At 41.2% G+C, this 19,927-nt stretch overlaps 1 protein-coding gene across 11 annotated transcripts in view; it reads left to right on the top strand.

Moving 5' to 3' along the window:
* The window catches only part of acsf3 (acyl-CoA synthetase family member 3), a 43,025-nt gene extending 37,425 nt beyond the window's left edge, over positions 1–5,600 (top strand). For 8 of the 11 annotated variants that reach the window (XM_031899876.1, XM_031899872.1, NM_001127910.2 and 5 more), the window contains 3 exon segments: positions 3,159–3,293; positions 4,183–4,294; positions 4,899–5,600. In XM_031899876.1, the coding sequence (XP_031755736.1) occupies positions 3,159–3,293; positions 4,183–4,294; positions 4,899–5,016 (365 nt within the window). In that variant the 3' untranslated portion in view covers positions 5,017–5,600. 11 annotated transcript variants of the gene reach the window in all.
* Positions 5,601–19,927: the final 14,327 nt, after the last annotated feature.

The raw sequence follows: 19,927 nt of genomic DNA on the forward strand, positions 1-19,927 counted from the left end.
GGTCTCAGGGAGCAGGGCTTGAGATGGATGACTTGGCTTCCCCTGCCGGCCGAGCTGATGTACAATGAAATATTTATGATTTATTTCAGCTAATAAACTGAAACGAAGAGTGTGATGTATGCGAACAGATGGAGGACTATTGATGCAGTTCCATGTGTAAAGGGGGGGCAAGAGATGGGGGATAACACACACACACACACAAACTTCCAGAAGAATTTAGGTTCTCTTGAGAAGATATATTTGGAGAACAGTCCTATATTGTGAAATCTTATAAAAGGGAGGTATTTAACTGAGCAGAATATATACATGCAGTGTGGTTTTGCACCTGCTTACGTTCTTTATAATGATTAATGATAAGGTCACTAAACCATCTATAATGCAATCTCCCATAGGGACACAGCTAAATTGAGAGTTTAGCCTATCTCCCAAATGGCAAAAAGCTGCAGGTGGCTTTCTGGTTGTTAATGTGGTGGAAATTTGGTTTTCTGATTAGTGCATTATAATAAAGATCGATATAGAGGAAGTAGATATATTCTTTTTCTGAGACTCCCCAACAAATACTTTGTAAATATGAGGTAAAGTATGACAGTGACTTCAGAACTATAGCATTGGCTTGTATAGGATGGCATATTAAACTAACGTAAAGATTACAAGACAATCATATTCATTACTGTAGTCCTAATGCATAGTTATTAAAATCTGGCAAGGAATCACCTTGGCAATAACAAGAGACCATGGTCAGTCTATGGCTGTATTCCACTAAATGCTTAGTGGCTAACGCTTTTTGGTTAAAGCTTATTCTTCTTATTCTCTGCATTTCCAAATGCTTCCTCTCCTCCTCCTCTACCACCATTTGTTCTCTCACTTTTGGACTGCTCAGGGATGCTAGCTCTGAGTTTGTCTCGTCTCATACTTACCTTTGCCCAAGGGTATACAGGGCCCTCGCTCCTTGTTGGGATGACATTCAGTGTATAGTTCTAAGCCAGGATGACATTTAGTAGATAGTGCAGACAGTTCTAAGCTAGTAACCACTTTGATCCACCATTAAGAACACCATATTAATGTTGGTTTTGTTTTATTTGCCCTTTGAAATCTCCCTTTTCTCTCTGTGGGAGAAAGGCAGGACACTGGTCCAGTTTTATTATGCCCTCTTAATGAATGATCTCATCGGTGGTTCTTAAATTAACTAAGGTACAAAGTGGTGGCTTCCATAATAGTCCTGAAAAAATGTCACTGACTGATCATACCATTGAGTTCAGATGTGTAGAACTGCAAAGAAAACCAAAGCAGATTGATAGATCTGCATTCCATTGTTTTAGTATTTTGAAGCAGCAGATAAGCAGTAACTGCAATTGTTTTATATTGTAGGGTACAGGATTATAGCCCATATAGCAAATGTTGCTTGGTTCAGTAACGTGCACCTTCCTGAGCAGGAAATCTGCTTTGTATTGCCCAAATACATCTGCTGGAGTTGCTGCCTGAGACTGAGTTGGCAGATCATGCACACTGCTTATGGAAACAGATGAGAAGAAGTCTCCTAATTCATCCTGAACCTTCCCTGGGGAGTGCTGTCGTGTTTATTACCCAAGAGACTGCATTCTAGGGTCAGGCATGAATTAGCTGAAGCAGTAGCAGTACATCTTACAAGCGATGATGGATAGCTGTGCTTCATGTAGCAAATGACAGATCACTGGGCACGTTGCAAACTGTTAAATAAACAGCTATGCACTTTACTAAAGAGGTCAGTGTTTGTTACAGTTAAAGAGATACCTGTGCACTTTACTGAATGACTTTATTATAGGTTCCTTACTAACATATTGTGGATGTTACTCTTAGAGACACCTGTGACTCTTATTATGAAAAAGAGCTGTGTGTATTATGATTAAATAACACATGTACTGACTTTTTTTTGGCTTGCATTAGGGTCCTGCAGCAGGTTGGATACCCACAGTTACCTGAAAAAGTAGGGGTCTGGGAAGGTAGCAATATCAGGTTTTTTTTTTTTTAAATCTTTTTTTCATTTTACCCGAAATTGGATAATGTAATATCCGGGGCCACAATGCTATCATTGCTTAACCATCTATCATAATGTTACTTCATGGTCATGTTGTAGATAAAGCTAGTGTCCTTGATCTCCTGCCCTGAGAGTATGACTAGGTGATGGCATAGACAAAAAGTCCAGACCCCTCACACTGGCATCTGACAATATCTGACAATGCTCCAGGGCACTGAATTAGGGATAGGCAGATAGAAGGGGTACGTGCCTAGCGCTCTGCCCCCACACTGATGCACCCTAGGCTTGTGCCTTTTCTGCTAATCCTATTTCCGGAACTGGGCTTTTTTCCGATGCCCTTGGTGACAAAATGGAGCTCATGGGACAGGTGAAAGCCTCGCGAGTATTTTTCGGCGATTTCTCGAAATCGCGCCGCCACGTGTGCCATCCCTCCGGCGACTTACATTGTTGCCGGTGGGATGGCAGGGGAAGGCAACTCGGGGAGATTAGTCGCCCGCGAACAGGGAGTTTTGACGCGGGCGACTAATCTCCCCGTGTGCCAGAGCCCTAAAGCATCACAGAGTCCCAGAGGCAGAATTGCTGGATAAACTCTTTCTGAGACTTCTGGGCTATTTGCAGGTGCGCACAAATGATCATGAATTGATTAATAAATAGAATCAAGACAGAGACCAGCAGTAACTGGGTATAGTATCTACTATGTTTGTCTAAAAGAGACAAGATAAGAGAAAAATAAAAGTGTCAAACTTGCAAAGTAACAAGTAGCATGTTTCAGAGGAGGAGTATTGCCCTCTATCACAATTATATTATTCCAACATATATACATGTACAAATCTATCTCTGGGATATGCGGGACATGATGGACATGATTGCCATGCATATACCTAAAAAAGACCTGACTATTGCACATACAGTATACTGGAGACAGACATAATTACCCTGCATATACATGTAACAGACATGACTGCCCTGCATATACACAACACAGACATATGTGCCTTACATATACATGACATAGACGTGTATTTAATTAATTGTTTCTTTTTCTGTTGCCTCTGAATATCAGAGATCAAAGTGAGCAATACCTTAGCCTTTATGTGACAATTGTTGTATAATGTGTCCTTTGTAATTTTATGTATATCCCTAGGGGATACAGCTGTGTATAAGGACGGCACATACTGGATACTGGGCCGGACATCTGTGGACATTATTAAAAGTGGCGGATATAAGGTCAGCGCCTTAGAGGTAGAGCGCCATCTCCTGGGACATCCCAGCATTACTGGTATGATATGACAAACCTACCTGATTTGTGCACACAAGAAAATGTATTGAAATAATGAGGTTTTTTTTTCAATTTGTAGTCCAGTCAGTCTATGATGTCATTGGGTCAGCACTTGGGATGCACCAAATAGAGGATTCAGTTTGGGAATTAGCCAAATCATAGCAAGGGTTTTAATTTATCCAAACAAAATGCAAACCCTCAATGTCAGGGGTCTTTAAAGTACAGGACAAGATAAATGCATTTTTTCACTTTTTGGGTATTTTGCTTAAGTTGAATATGCAATTAGGGTACATGTTCAGTTTAGTATTCAGCCAGATATTTTGCCAAGGAGCTACTGTTTGGACAAATCCAATAATTATAAATTGAGTGCATCCCTAGTCAGTATCATGCAATACCACTGATCCCCAACCAGTGGCTCGTGAGCAACATGTTGCTCTCCAACCCCTTGGATGTTGCTCCCAGTGGCCTCAAAGCAGGTGCTTATTTTTAAATTCCTGGCTTTTGGGCAAGTTTTGGTTGCATAAAAACCCAGTATAATGCCAAACAGAGCCTTCTGTAGCCTGCCAATCAACATAGGGGCTATTAAGTAGCCAATTCTAGCTCTTATTGGCACCCCCAGGAACCATTTCCATGCGTGTGTTGCTCCCCAACACATTTTCCATTTAAATATGGCTCACAGGTATAAAATGTTGGGGATCCCTGTGCAATACCATGAATTGCAATTATCATGTGATCAGATTTGAATAAGTTGGTTGGCTTCTTGAATTAGAGCATGAAGTGACTAATGGGGAGTAAATAGATTATTGTTAGATATTTATTTGCAGTAATGCTATAGTACCTACACATTGTAGATTCAATGCGCTGGACTCTAATTGCTCTTTATCCCAAGATGTGGCTGTGATCGGAGCTCCAGATGTGACATGGGGGCAGCGTGTAGCAGCTATTGTTAAACTGCGAGATGGACATGCATTGTCATTGCAGGAACTGAAGGAATGGGCCAGGTAAGGTGAAGCAGGTAAAGGCAGCAAGTGTTTCTAAATAAAAGCCCTACAATATCTACAAGAAAAACCCTACTTATATTCCTCTAGTTGTTGCTGAAGTACCAGTCATGTCTTTTTCTACAAGGACTATTTGAATATTTTGTTTTAATTAAAATATCCAGTATTTACACCTGACTCGTGGGGGCATTGTCTGCCACTGTTCCCTCTTCCCTTTTACATTACCACCCAGATTTTCACATATTTACGTTGTATTGCAGTGCTATATGAATATGCATGGTTTGTATATTTTAAAAGCTTAACATGGGGTTTGAGGTTATCCACAGTTGTATGCATTTGGGAGAGTAGGTTGTGTTCTGGATCCCTTACTAGTGTTGACCATGTTAAAATGCCACTGCTTTGTATAAAGATGGAAGAGAAAAAGACATTGATGCTTCTTATGGATTTTTCAGCCAACTGGTTTAAATGCATAATGTTTATATTTGTCTGTCTCCTCCAAATAATCGGGTTGGTTTGGTGCTTCATATCCCGAGGCTATCTGTGCCACATTAGAAACCCGTGCCTACACAAAGTAATCGACTAAATCAAGCCTATTTCTCTTATTTAGGGCAGTCATGGCCCCGTACTGCATTCCTGCTGAGCTCATCCGAGTGGAAGAAATTCCCCGAAACCAGATGGGAAAAATCAATAAAAAGCAGCTGCTGGTTCATTTCTATCCCCAGTAAGGAGAGGACTGGAGTATGGAGTGGAGCCAGAGTAGCCCCCTGCATATACAGAGAGCTCTTCTTGATAACACTAAAATGATCCACTATTACACCTATGCTTTTATCAGCCTAGTAAATCATGCACACATAGAACCCTACTGGGCTGAAATGTTATTCTTTCTGTATAATGTTACCATACCTGTCTTCAACAAAGTTTCACTTGCCTATTTGTATTGTAGTGAGAAGGTAATTATGGAAGAAATAGGGCACGAAGGCACTCTGTATTGGCGTGTAAGCAGGACTCTCTAGCATCCCACATTTTACACCAAAAGAGACAAATTTATCTTGGAAAAAGTATCCCCACCCACACAACCTAACTTATGAATGTACACCAGTCTTTTCTGGGGCTACCATCCCCCCTCTTTCTAAGCACAGTGCAAGATATCCTGTGTATGAATGATTTTGATCATAGATGGAAACTATAAAATTATTGCAGTGATAATGTTATCTTTAACTTTTCTCTTTGACTATTGAAGGCCTGTAAAATGGACCACTGTCAGTGCCATCAGGCTTAGTAAAACTGAGGTTTCATTCTCTAAACTGTTTAACGTGTAGTGAAATTCCTTATCTCTCTGATACACAAATATTACTTGTTAGAGCTATAATCTGTTATTGCTGTATTGATTACTTGGAGGAACACTGTACATATTAGTATAATTTATTTTGTGCATAGAAATGATACAGCAAGCCCTTGTGAAGAGTTAATGCTTGGCCTGTCCTCCCTGGTGTACCCCCTCTGTTCAGTGACACATCCACTGGACTTGGGTACCTGATCAATACAGAGCACGGCCTCATTCATAACTCTTTCTGTGACAGGCTGAGCCCAGCAGGGAATAAATAACAGGCCAGCCGCTAACGATCCATCTCTGGACCAGATCAGGCGTAGGTAACAAGGGAGAGTATATTTGAGAAAGAGGGAGGGGGTGTCCAGTCATTAATAAAATTCCAGAATCCATTTGATAAATGGGACTTAAAATGGAAGTGTGTGGCCTCCCTCACTGCAATTAACCTTGTGACCCACCCATAGAGACACTGACACTCAAATTGCATAGATCCAAATATGCATAATCCACACACACAGGCTGGAAAAAAATGAATTCCTGTTTTAGGGCAGCTATAATGGATGCGTTTAGCCCGTTAACATCAAAGTGTGTATTGCAATCACTGTAGTTCTTGGTTTAGCTAGGCGATTTATCCATCCTGATACCAAAGGGGGTTTTAACTCTTATCTCTGAAGTGTTTTTTTGTTTGTTTTTGAAGCGATATATATACGTGTGTGCAAATGGTAACAACCACACTATAGCCGCTTGTATAGGGCCAGGCATTGAGTTAACTCATCCTCTGTTTCCTGTAAACAGTTTAGTAGCCTTTGCATGGCTGATCAGTGTTAGGCATCCAAGTGTGTAATACGCCTTGTGTGGTGATGGTTGCCTTGGTGTTCCCTAGCCTTCCTTGGGGTCCGTGTAATACTATAAAAAGTATAATGGAGCAAACTGGTTTGCTTATAATTAGATATATGTGCAAATCCATATTTACACAATGCAATCCAGTCCAAATCCATATGTAGAAAATTCTTGAGAAAAATTCAATTTAAGTTGATTTTGCATTCATAGTTAAGGTAATACAGTATCCAAACTAATAAGCAGTCCTGATAGCTGAACTTGATCATATATGGATCAGGCATGGGGGGAAACCAACTGACCCCTGGTCATTGATACTAGTAGATTTAACAAACCTGATTAGTCAGTTACACGTATAATGCACCAGGCAAATAGCACTCATAATCCACTTAGTCACTGATACATATAATTCATAATAACAGTGACATTCAGTCCAGTGCCTGTTTCAGGCCTAGGTAAGAGTAGGTATTCTAGACACTGACAATCTATTAGGTCCTTGGGGAATTTAATAACCAACATTAACAATGACCCTTATAATTTATTTTATTGTTTCTGTCCTGCTTAAACTATAGAATTTTGTACCCATGTTGTGTCTGTAGTCTATGTAAAACAGGGGCGGGCCAAGCCGACTGGGTGCCCTAGGCATCCCGGTCGTCCACCTCGCCCCTGCACCTCCCCCTTGTGTTTTGGCGCGCATGCGCAACGGGGGAATGCGACATGATAATTAATTGCCCCCACCGCGTAATCACAAGCGGCGGGAGCAATTACAAAGGAACTAGGGGTAGGCAGGAGAGGTTCCTGTCTGGCACCCCCCAATCGTTGCGCCCTAGGCAGCTCCCTCTTCTGCCTACCCCTAGTTCCGGCCCTGATATAAAAGGTAATCAAAATTTTGTAAACCCAGCTTAAGTATGTAAGAACCACAATGCATCCTTTTCCTTATTTAGCCACCAATGTGGTTTCAGCTAATCCAAAGGATCTGGCCTTGGGCCAACAGTCGAATCAAGCATGGCACTTATGCAATGTGGCTACCTTAAAACCACATATACCACCTAATGTAGTCCATCAGACAATCAGATTTTATGCCCATCATGATGGATAATGATTGTTAAATGGTATTATTTAGTGCTATACAAAGGTTACTGGATTGCCATTTCTTTCAGAGACAGAAGCTTTTTATGGCGGCCTTTACACAAATCCATTCTAGTTAAAAGTACTAGTTACATGGGTAACATTGCCTAAATGTGTGCCCTATGTTTCTGTCCTATAAATCCTAGTATGGCCACTGTATAATTTTAAAGTGTTTGCTGCCCTTACTGTTTTTATTCCCTATGGGCTGTGCATATCTGTAGTTTGGCGGTGTGGTGCCCTGCCTGTACTGCCTATAAGTTGTTTATATAGTTATATTTATTCTGGTTGCTCTGTGCATCCTGGGCTGTGTTACTCACTGTGTAGTGTACTTTGTATTGTTTTGCTGTGTGCATCTTCTTTGTGTTCTGTTCTCTCACATGCTCTGTGGGTTGTGATGTCATTTGTGTTGTGTAATGGATTATATTACCCTACTTTCTTTGCAATCTAGTTTGTGTGGCAAGTGCTGTACCTAATCTGCCATCAGTGCCTATGCACACAGAGCTGTACTGTAACTTTTGTGTTCCCTGTGTCCTATGTTTTGCTTTTTGTGTTCCATTAGTTTTTCCCTGTGCACCCAGTGCCGTGCCCGTGCTGCGTTTGCAGCGCTCAGCAGACGGTGGAATGTGTGCCCGGGGGGTGCTGGGCTTCCAAGTTGCTTTATGGCTGACATTATCTTTTATTGCCAGATAAAAATTCCAGGCTCGGCTGGTTTTATTGCTACTATATGTGCAGCTCATCCTATCCTCACAGGATCCCTTCCCCTGACAGCACGCAGCATACGTCTGCCGCTTCTGCATAAGGGAGGGGGGCCTCACCCCCCCCCCACCAGCATCCTTCATTCCGTGCCCATAACACCCTCCCTCCTATGATTTAAAAAGACTGGCCAGTGATAATGCAGAAATATCCAGAAACATTTTTATACTCCCTTTAGATACTTCGGGTGCAGTGCCAAGCTTGGCCTAGTCCCTTATCTGAATATATGCAAGAATTCCAAATAAAGGCAAACAGAATTACCTCCTGAGCTTGGACACAATGTGCACACATTCCTTGACTCATATATTATATATAGTTTCAGCTTAACATGTTAGATAATCATTTGTAATTCAAGTTGCGTAAGGCATAACTGTGTTTAGTAGTATCCTTGCACCCAACATCATGAGAAGCAGGTGGTAGGTTACTGGCACTGCCTTCCTTCAGCTCAGGGTGATGGGCCCAGGGTCATGTAAATCCTTCAGCTGGTGTGGAGGACAGAAAGAATATGCTTTGTGCTGCACTGAAGTGATGTAATGTGATTTGGCCATGCCCGAACCAAAGAATGCCAGTGGCAGGCAACATCTGCTGAGCTGCCCCATCCTGTTGGGTTGTAAAAAGGTCGGTGAATAGAAGGAGGGCACTGGGCGACACCTCTGGGCAGAGGATTCTCAGTGATGCGAAGCACAGAATGTGTCTGTTTGTGGGGTGGGGGAGGAAACAGAATTGGCTTATCTCTCACCAGAATAATCAGAATCTTGACATTCATCAAGGGCACAGAAAGGCGACAGGCAGAAGGGCAGAGTGACAGCAGTGATGACACGCAGAAGGCTTGAGTGACAGCTGTAGTAACAGGTATAGGGGCAGAGTGACAGCTGCTGTGACAGGTAGGGGCATCATGACAGCTGTGAGGAAAGTAAGGGACCAGCTCGGAGTAGATCTGACTCTGCACATGACTGCTAGTGATCCACTATTTCTAATTCTATTTCTATTCTTCTTTATAAGTATAAATGGTGTGCTAAAATGTTTTCATTGGTCTCTGTTTATATGGGCTTAGATGTTATTAAATTGTGTATGGGCTCCTATGCACATCACCTATAGTGCATATGTATATCTTGAGTGCTTACCTTTTAATAGTGGTGCTGTACGTGATATATGTGCTCATATATGGGTATTGGGGCACGTGTGTGTTTATTAAGGATTCACCGAATTCAGGATTCATCCAAGATTCCGCCTTTTTTGGCAGGATTTGGATCAGTCTGAATCCAAATGCCTGGCCTAAACAAACCCTTAAAAACTTGAGCGTGAGCATGGAAGTAAAGTAAGTATAAAGCACGTGCTTCTATTTAACCCTTCAGCTGCCTCATTTGCATATGCAAATTAGAATTACATTTTGGGGTTTGCTCACACCCAAAAATAGTAAATTTGGTACATCCCTAGTGTTTATATGTAAATGTATATTGTGCCCAACAATTCACTGTTCTATTTCTTATTTATATTTAATTATTGGATGTGAAGCACCCCCCCATTTTTGTAGATTATTGGAGACCTGTGATTGTACCTGTGCCAATTGTACCATATTTGGTAGTATATTGTGTATGCATTTCCAATGTGGATATGTATATATACACACACATATATATATAAAGCAGCAAAAGCACTCCAGTTAAGAATATAAGACCACAAGCCTCATGTATATATACCATTAAAAAAATTCTAGGGTTTATAGGTCTTATGCAAAAGAAATTAAATCCAAAAGCTGCATGCCAGGCAAAAGATGCATAATTACCATGGTAACATATAAATATTTGCAACTGGAGAGAGACAGCCACTTGTTTATATGAGGGATCCCTACTAAAGCTGTTATCATTGTCCAGAAATACCCCAACACATAGGGGCTGATTTACTAACCCACGAATCCGAATGGGAAAAATTCTGATTGGAAAACGAACATTTTGTGACTTTTTCGTATTTTTTGCGATTTTTTCGTCGCCGTTACGACTTTTCCGTAAATTGTCGCGACTTTTTCGTAACCATTCCGACTTGCGCGAATTGTCGCGACTTTTTCGTAGCCGTTGCGATTTGCTCGTATCTTATCGCGACTTTTTTGTAATGAGCGCTCGGAAACTGCGGGCAAAACTTTCAGACTTAGCATGATTTTGGAAGCCTCCCATAGGACTCAATGGCACTCTGCAGCTCCAACCTGGCCCAAGAAAAGTCACGATACCGAAGCTTGAATGAATCCGAAACTTTCGTACTCGGCGCGAAGGCTACGAAAAAGTCGCGGCAATTCGCGCAAGTCGTAACGCTACGAAAAAGTCGCGACAATTTGCGAAACAGTCGTAACGGCTACAAAAAAGTTGTGACAATTTACGAAAAAAATCGCAAAATACCGATCATTACGCATTCGGACGCCTTCGGACCGTTCGTGGATTAGTAAATCAGCCCCATAGTGTACCCATATAGTGTATCATTAAGCCCAACTGTCAAGTCAATGGACTTGAAGTTTAAGGTTAAGGAATGCCAATCAACTGGGCAGGCTTTAATATACATTGACTTGGCCCAGCACTGATAATTCTGATTTCTGTTGTTTTGTTAATTATGTATTATTCCTGGGGCTACCAGTGTTGCTGTGGCTACACCCCTGGAAATTCACTAGGCACCCACCAAAGGTTGGCTGCAGCCAAAACATTTTCTTGAGAACCACTGCATTAGATCATTAATGTTATTATTTAGATATATATGTGTGTATAGGCAAAGCTTTTCCTTTCAAAGAGACCGTCCCTGCTTTAGGGCCACTGTTTTACACTGTGAATTAGAATGTACAGGGAAATCAGATGAATCACCTATTATGTTATAAATAGAATAATACGTCTTTATTACATTCTCAAAGACTCTTGCTAGAAGTTCTACATCTTATGTTTTGGGCTTCTGTACCTGCCCAAGGCTGGAACATCTGTGCCATAGGAAATGCCCCCAGCAGCTCACTATCTTTTATTCTGCTGATTCCCATAACTTGTTCTTTGCTGCTGTCAGTTACATGAGCATAGGGGCTTATTCACAATACCAACTATATATGTTATAAAATTAATGATACAAGGCTGATGAGTAATTTATTCAGTATTACATTACATGGCAGCATAGAAACCAGCACATCATAATTGATTAATAACCAGCCCTAAGGCATCAGCTTCTGTGACAGATGTAACTTCAAAGTGCTGTACTGATGATTTCCAAAAATATCCCAGCAGCCCAGAGCATACTGTGCATGTGCAGTGTCACTGACACTGGGAACATACCTTCACAAGATCATATGATAGGAAGCTGCTGTGGACAACTTTGGAGACATGGATTATTATAATTATTACAGGGCAGTATTTTTATGCTTAGTTGTTCTTTAAACCTCTAGTCCTTTAAATATGTAAACATTAGGGCTGTGCTGCAATTTTGTCAAGAAATTTACTTTCCACAAATCACCTCTCAAGCATGGAATTCTCATAATACCTAGTTATAGTAGGGAGTAGAAAAGCTGCCATCACACACCCATGCTTCCCTGCCTTCATTCATTCTGTTTATATCACCTTCATACAGGATTCATTACTTTTCCCTGTATGAATCCATTCCTCTGAATTCATTCCATTCCCATCCACATATGTGCATACAGCATTCTTTATTTTTTCTCACATAATGCTCTGAGCATCCTATATGTTTCTATGTGTACCTGAATGCTCACTATTCTTTATTAGGGTAAGTCTTTGTAGCTTAATGCCACAGATAGTATAATACATGAATGGAACAGAAATCTAATCCCAGTGTTTATTTCACAATTTTAGTTAATTTTAGTTAGGAGTTTGGACAAAATGTTAAATTCTATAAATGCAAATTTAAAACATAGAAAACTTCTCTCAGGAAAAATGAACAATTGGAAAGGAAATTATTTCTCTATCTTTGAATCCTTTATCTGTCTTATGCCAGGGTAAAAGGGAAAAGATATTTATAGGAAGGTGACTTTGCCTGACTCTACCCTGATGTTTCACCTTGATGATCTTATTCAGCTGGAGAGCAAGGGCCAGATGATGCTCATGGGGGTTACTTGCCTGCCTGTGATGTTCTCTCATTGTACAACTGTTATCGTATTGCATTATTTATAGAGAGGATCCAGTCTCCGGAGAGAATGCCTAAAAAGTAAAATATCACATATGTGCCTTTTGTGAAATACTATTTAGATTAGAGTTGTGCATCATTGGTTATCTTTGCCAAGAACCTTACTCTTGATGAGCTTCCAACCTCTCTGTATTCATACAGTATGCATATGTATATATGTATTCATACAGTATGTATTATCTGTATTAGGCAATATGTCCTATATACACAGTGTAACTTAGCACAAACAGAATGCTTTACTATGGTTATACATGTTACATCCACTATTCAGCAATAAAATACCTCCACACACAAGTTTTGTGGATACACACAGATCATGTCCTAATCCAAAATTATGCACACATATAATGTGAGAGTGGGCCAGAAATGCACATTCTGACTCAGAAATCCTGCCATTGACTATAACTCTGCATATATATAGCATCCTGTATCTTGCCATATGTACACACATACACACAGCCACCTGCACTCAGATGTATTACACACAAGCCTGTACTCATAGCTTAGCACACATAGAATTTTAGGGATAGGATAGCCCTAACCCTACACACAGGATCCTGTTGTCAGCTGTGATTCTTTACACACATTTATTTCCTAGTATATGTGTATTTATTCAGTATGACATTAATGTTCATCAGTATTGCCAATGATTACATATTACTACATGTTTATGCACCATTCCATTAATAAACACATTTACATATGTCTAACGCATATAGGAAGCCGGACTTGTACCATGTGGTTACAGTCACAATCCTGTCACAGTCCTTAGACAAATAAAAGATACTTTAACAGCAAAAAAAGTAATACTTGTTCTACACATGGTGTAATATAGAAACAGAATACTTCTGTTCATTGTGATACAACCTGGTAGCAGAGGTAGGGAGTACTGCAGTCTAGAGGGAATGTAGCAGGCATTTCATGTCTGCTGCCCTCCAGGGTAGAGGATGAAGAGAGGCACAAGAAGTGTAGCTGTTATCCCATATGAGGACCAAACAACAATAGTTGGCTTAATTGTAAAGTGCCTTAATTTTGTGAACTTACCTCAAAAGCACTAATTCTCTAAATGTGTCCTTACATTACAAGTTACTGGGTCACAAACTTTGAATAAACTGTACCAACACATACATTGTTTAGGCACATTACTGCACCCATTATATTCCCAATGCTCTAACCCGTGATTTCTGAAACTATGCTACATTTTAGTAGCTGTCCCTATCTGCAGATCAAAAGTCATTGTTGTTGTGTCCCACACAAAACCAAACTCCTCTTACCTACACCCAACAGACCACCAAACATGGTGTTTTGAGCACTGGGAAAAATTTGGTGGGTGCTGGCCATGTAGGTCCTGCTAACCCAAGCCCAAACCCTCCCACTAAATTAGCTCACCACCCACACCCCCTATAAATAGGATGGAGGCTAATGAATGTGATGCGGGTAGTGGGGGTGGAGCGGGTTGGGAAATTCACAACTGGGGTGGAGGGCAGCCATGGTGGGCCCTGGCTGATTTGCTTTTCTTTCTGTGAAAATAAAAAATGAACTACTTGATGATAACTAAGACATGCTGATAAAAAAAAATCACAGCAAATATCTTAGTATTTTAGGATGTTTCTCATTTATTGGCCAGATTATTGTTCAGGTTTCACAAGGCTGAAAACTGGACAGACAGTCAAGACCTGAACAGGACTAAGAAAACCTGTACTGTTAGGGTCAAAACCGAACAGGTGGAAACCCTAATTGGAAGGCTTCATTACTAGTGCCCAAGAAATGCCAAGGGATTTTGGTCTCCCTGGTTCCCACAAAAATGTTATGGAACACCACACAAACATGTCCCTCCTGGGAACTGGCCTGAGTTTATTGCTGTTAGAACTGGTGGTCATTAAAACCCTGATATGCAGTTGTATTGTATGGGGCCCTGTCACTTAGTATATCACAGCAATGGTGGAACCTGGACACAGGGCACGTAAAGGACACTGTAGGGCCAGGTTATAGGCTATACAATCAGCCAACACTACCTTTTTCTGCCTGTGTTACCCCAAGCTCCTATCATATGAGTTGAACATATGCAGGAAGACAAGCTGGCATGGCCTGTGGGCATCCTCTATAGCACACTGCCTCTGACTATATGAGCTATGACAGAAACAGCCAGGAGCCCCTCTAAAGCAACATGGCCTGCAGCTGCTCAGCCCCCTCTTGTAGCTCCATGTGCATTCTAAGCTGCCAGGAGAGTGCCCCTTTCAATTAGGTATTATTGCTGTGACTTTGGTTTCAGGCTGTGTTTGTGAAATGAGACTATTTAAATTTAAATCCTGACCTAAGAAAGTAATTCTGTGTACTGGTTAAATGTACTCAATATCATCCAGTACTTTGCATTACAGAATTGTACAGTATCTGGTGATGTCAGATGACTGTATAATGAGCACAAGGAGGTCATTACACAATATACTTATGACACCTAGTGGTCATAATAGGAATTGGCAGGAAATTCTCCTGTGGCTCTCCAGTCTTGGGGTAGCTGTTCCTGGATCCTGAAGACCAGAACACTATAACATGCTATATGATACACTTTTTGTGCTTGAAGTCCATTCCTTTGAGGTTTGAAATGTAATTTCTTCCATATGCTGGGCTAATCCATTTTATTAGGCTACCTTGGGCTCTGCCATTTTCACTCATTGCTTCCGTAGTGGGGAGAGCCAGGAGCCCTGCTGCGAAATGTTATTACAAGTTATTGGCAGCATTTTTATTGTCTGCATTTATTAATTTAGATGGAAAAACTGTTAACATAAAAATGTTTTGCCCTTTAGGTTTGTATGTTCTTTTCAATGAAGAAAATACATCATATACCTTTTTTTAGGGGGGTAGTGAAGAAATGTAAGGGTTTCTCAATGTTGCATATATACATCAGCGCAGGGACACACATGCCATTCTTTCCTTACCAGCTGCTAATAACTATATCATCCTTGTTATTGCATGTTCCATTAACCCATTCTGTGACTCTGTAACCAGATGTGCAGCTACAGTAGTATAAAAGAACTCAAGAGTATAACAAAAGAGACAGCAGGTCCAGCTGGATTTGGACCCAAGAGGATAGATTACCTTGTGGGGACTAATGCCCTCTACTAATACATGCTCAGCAGATTATTTTGCCCAGTGTTTGAAAATGGGAACCCCTATATTGGTAATTTAATTAACAACTGAGATAAATAATTTCTTATTGCCATACCTATCAGGCCTGGACTTGCAATCTGTGGATTTTGGCAAATGCCAGAGGGGCTGCTGTAAGATGCCATAGACAGTGACTATTTATTGGGCTGGTGGGGGCTGTTTGGGCCTCTGTGTACTTGAAATGCCAGGGTTTGTTTAGAATCTCAGTTCAAACCTGCACCTGTATGTGTTTAAATAGAACACAACGATTTTCTGACACATCCCATATTGTCAGCACTGTGCTCATCCTTTAGCAGCATGTCTGCAGGACCAGGGTAATTTTTGTTTAGGGCATCTTGGCAATCATTTTGCTAATATGCCTTTTATATTCTTAGTTAGCAATGTAAATATGATGACTGTAATATGTAAGACTTTGTATCATGGCCTGAATAGAAGAGATTATAATGGCATAGGCAATTCTGGCTGCAAAAGAAGTCAAACAGGTACTGCAGTGTGCTCTCTGCTCTTTATTGGTAAAGACCTATTTGGCAACAATTACAGTATATTCTGTATATTAATTAGATAATTATCTCCCAGGCTGTTTTTGCCTCTTCCCATTGTAGAGTTTGTTGGTGCTTTTTTAAGTTACCTGCATATAAAGCATCCATATCTGTCATAAAGGAATTTATAGTATAATTTCTAGGAGCAGGCCTCATTTAAACATTCTCTGTACTTCACTGTAGATGTATTACAATATTTGTATAATTCTCCATTAATGATATAGAAAATTAGTCTGTGTAGGAATGTCTGTATTAATTAGAAGCCCTTGTGTAGGTAAACTCTGTGTGTATTTAACTAGGGTCCTGGCACATGGGATTTTTGGGTCAAATGATCCTCCCAATCAAAATGTCAGCATAAAAAATGACCACTGGCATCTGTAGAAAATTTTAAGTGAAAACAAATTCGTCAACCAAAAGCCAACTTTCTAACTAGTCTCTCAGGAGGATCAGCGGCCCTCGCTGTGTGTCACTTTAAAGTATGGGACAGACCTACTTGGTGTTGGGACCAAAATTTTTTTTTTTTTTCTTGCTACGTCTTTAAACTGGCCCTTCTCATGTCTAGGGATACAACCTTTGTTCACTTCAAACGCCAAACAAAGGGGCAGGCCGGTGATATTAGGGGTCAGGACAGCTGGCCTGGACTGAGATTCAAAAGAGGCTCTGGCATTTCAAATACACAAACAGCCCCCACCATCTCACTAAATGATGTCTGTCTATGGAATCTTACAGCAGCCCCTCTGGCATTTGCCAAAATCCACAGGTTGCCAGTCCAGGACTGCAGGTCAGTGATATTGAGGAAGGGTCAGTGCAGCTCGGAGACATAGCAATGACATCTCACTTCAAGCAATGGGGTGAAATGTGCCCGGTTTTGCAACCTGTGAATACTGAGCAGGGGTTTTGAACCTCACAGTCCCTTAAAAAAACAGGCTGTCCGGAATCAAAACCAGACAGGTGACAACCCTACTCACCTCACTGAAAACTCACTGCGCATGTGCACATCTTACCAAACTGAGGAACCTGGGAGAGTTGACAGGTATGCTGTTTTTGTAGACTTAGCATGTTTACAGGTGCTAAGGTAATGACAGGTTTGTAGGAAATACATTTTATTGGCAAAGCCCAGGAAGGTGCCCACTGCTACCAAACGGGGCTGCTGTTAGATCATTAGAATGTGTGTTGCACTATACATAACACAGCTGCAGCTGATATCTGTGAAGAAAGACTTCATACTTATGTCTAAATCCTGTTCAGGGGATGCTGCTGCCACGAGGCGAGTTAAGAAACTCTCCACAGGCGTCAGCAAGTTACCTGGGGTGGCAAAAAGGCACTTCTGGTAACTTTAAGACCCAAACTTCCTGTTTTCAAACTGGATATTTGCACTCTCTGCACTAGAGATATGTTCCCTCGGACCCCCTCCAGCACAGGAAAGGGCGGGGGCGTAACTACAGAGGAAGCAGACCCTGTGGTTGCAGGTGGGCCCAGAAGTGTAGGGGGCCCAATAAGGCACTAGTAATTAGCAATTTCAATATATCTTGGTAGAACAGATCAATTTACCAATGTTTTGAAGCCCTACATTGAATTTGCTGTGGGGCCCAGTAACATGTGGTACACATCACCTAGGAACACCTAGGTAGCTCAACATGAGGGCCTTAAAATCAGCCACAAAATCAGTACTTTAACAAAACAAAAGTCTTCTAAATTTTATGAGCTGAAAGGTTCCACCTGTGTCCCTCAGGCTGCTATTCTCCTTGTTGAGAAAGCAAGAAAGGTATTTCAAAATAACCCTTAAAAGCACCTGATAATCTAAAGTTTACACAGAAGATGGTTGGCAAGATTTATTAAAGGGCCTGGAACAACTGGAAATGAAAATGCTTTAAAACCATTGGCACATAATGACCCAGATCCAATTCAGCGTGAGAAAACATATCTCCTAATTCTAGATTTTTCCCCCTAGACTTCAATGGCGTTACCATGAGCTAATTTATGGTATTTCTGGATTGTGGTAGAGAATAAACTGCAGGAAGATGAAAAGATAAAGGCATACCTCCCAACATTTGAAAAATGAAAAGAGGGACAAAAAGATTTGGCAATTTTTTTGACCATGCCCACTTTTGTGGCCACGCCCCAATTACCACACCCCATTTTTTTATTCATTTTTTATATAGTTGAAATAGTGCCCCCAATGGCCCAATAGACGGTACCCCCCATACACAGCGCCCCATTTGCCCCCATGGACAGTACCTCCAATAGTCAGTGCCCCCCCATAGACAGCGGTGACAGGCCCTTTTATGACGTCACACGTACGCACGGGCGCAACCTTACTAAAGGGCCTGTTGCCGCCGTACGAGGAGACGAATAAGAAGCAGGAGCCACAGAACGAGCCAAAGCTCCCGGCTCCAGCCAGCGCATCCCGCTGTCCTGGATAGTTCAATGAATGTTCTGCATTTCCGTAATGCGGGACATTCATTGAACTATCCGGGACAGCAGGATGCTCTGTAAAAACCGGGACTGTCCCGCGACTGTCATGCCACTAGGCATGAGAAAGGGGTTCTGAAGGTCCTTGCCCCCTGCTGACAGGGACGGAACTAGGCAGAAGAGGCATGTGCCTATGGTGCAATGGTGTGGGGCGCTGGGCATATACTTCTTCTGCCTGCACTCCCCTAGTTGGGGCCTGGAGGATGCAAAATGCCACTTCTCCCGCCCCCTCCTCCCATGCGCTCGCTTGCCATACACACTTGATTGTGCACACTAACTCATAGGAGGGAGAAGTGGGAATACCCTAGTTTAAGGACAAAAATGGATCCAGGCACTCCTATTGTGGGCCATTTGGCTAGGTGAATCCAATAGGAATGTGTTGCTTCCTATATAGATTCATTATATCTTAGTTGAGATTAGTAAATAAATAAATAATCATTTTTGGAGATGGACTTCTGGATAATGGGTTTATAGGTAAGAAATCATATACTTATATTATAAAATGGTGACTTTTTAAAATCTTTTTGCAGTTCATTTGCTTCATCACAGTATCCAGTAGCAATACCACATAGTAGCTGAGGTTGAGAAAAGGCACATAACTCACATTCTGTCTTAAACAGATCACATTACTATAATTCCAGGGAAAGGCAAAACAAATCCATTTCGATTACAAATTCTCAGTATCATCAACAGCTGTTTAGTGCAGTTTAACAACAGCTGCCATGTCACAGGTTCCCCTTCAAGTCTGTAAACCAAACCTGACCCGCAAATTCCCACGAGTCCTGAAGAATGTGCATAGAGCCAGAATGCCAGGATGCAGATAGTTCTAAATATGCACTCATGGCTTCCCTCAGCCGCTAAAACCCTACTGTATAGGAAAATGACTGTGTATTCAGGTAGTTTGCATTTTATTTTTATAACAGTAACATTTCCTATATGTCCTGCCCCCCTTTGGAATAAATTAATGCTCTTTTGTATTTATTTTCTAGTGTGGGGGTGTGGCTATATTTTTCAACTTGGCCACATACTGTACTGTATATGATCATACCAGAACAAACAGCAAGATGGCTACATCATTGGCTCGTACTGTGATTTACTTATTAGTGTATTTCTTAAATGGTGAAACAGGTCATTTTTTTGATGTGTTTTAACTTACTTGGTCTCCATGTCTTTTAAAAGTGGGAATACCCTGCCTGTTAACCCCAGCTCACATAAAATAATCTTTTGTGTTGGACTAATTCTGCATGTGTTATT

Source organism: Xenopus tropicalis, chromosome 4 (assembly GCF_000004195.4).
Source record: "Xenopus tropicalis strain Nigerian chromosome 4, UCB_Xtro_10.0, whole genome shotgun sequence".
NCBI lineage: Eukaryota > Metazoa > Chordata > Amphibia > Anura > Pipidae > Xenopus > Xenopus tropicalis.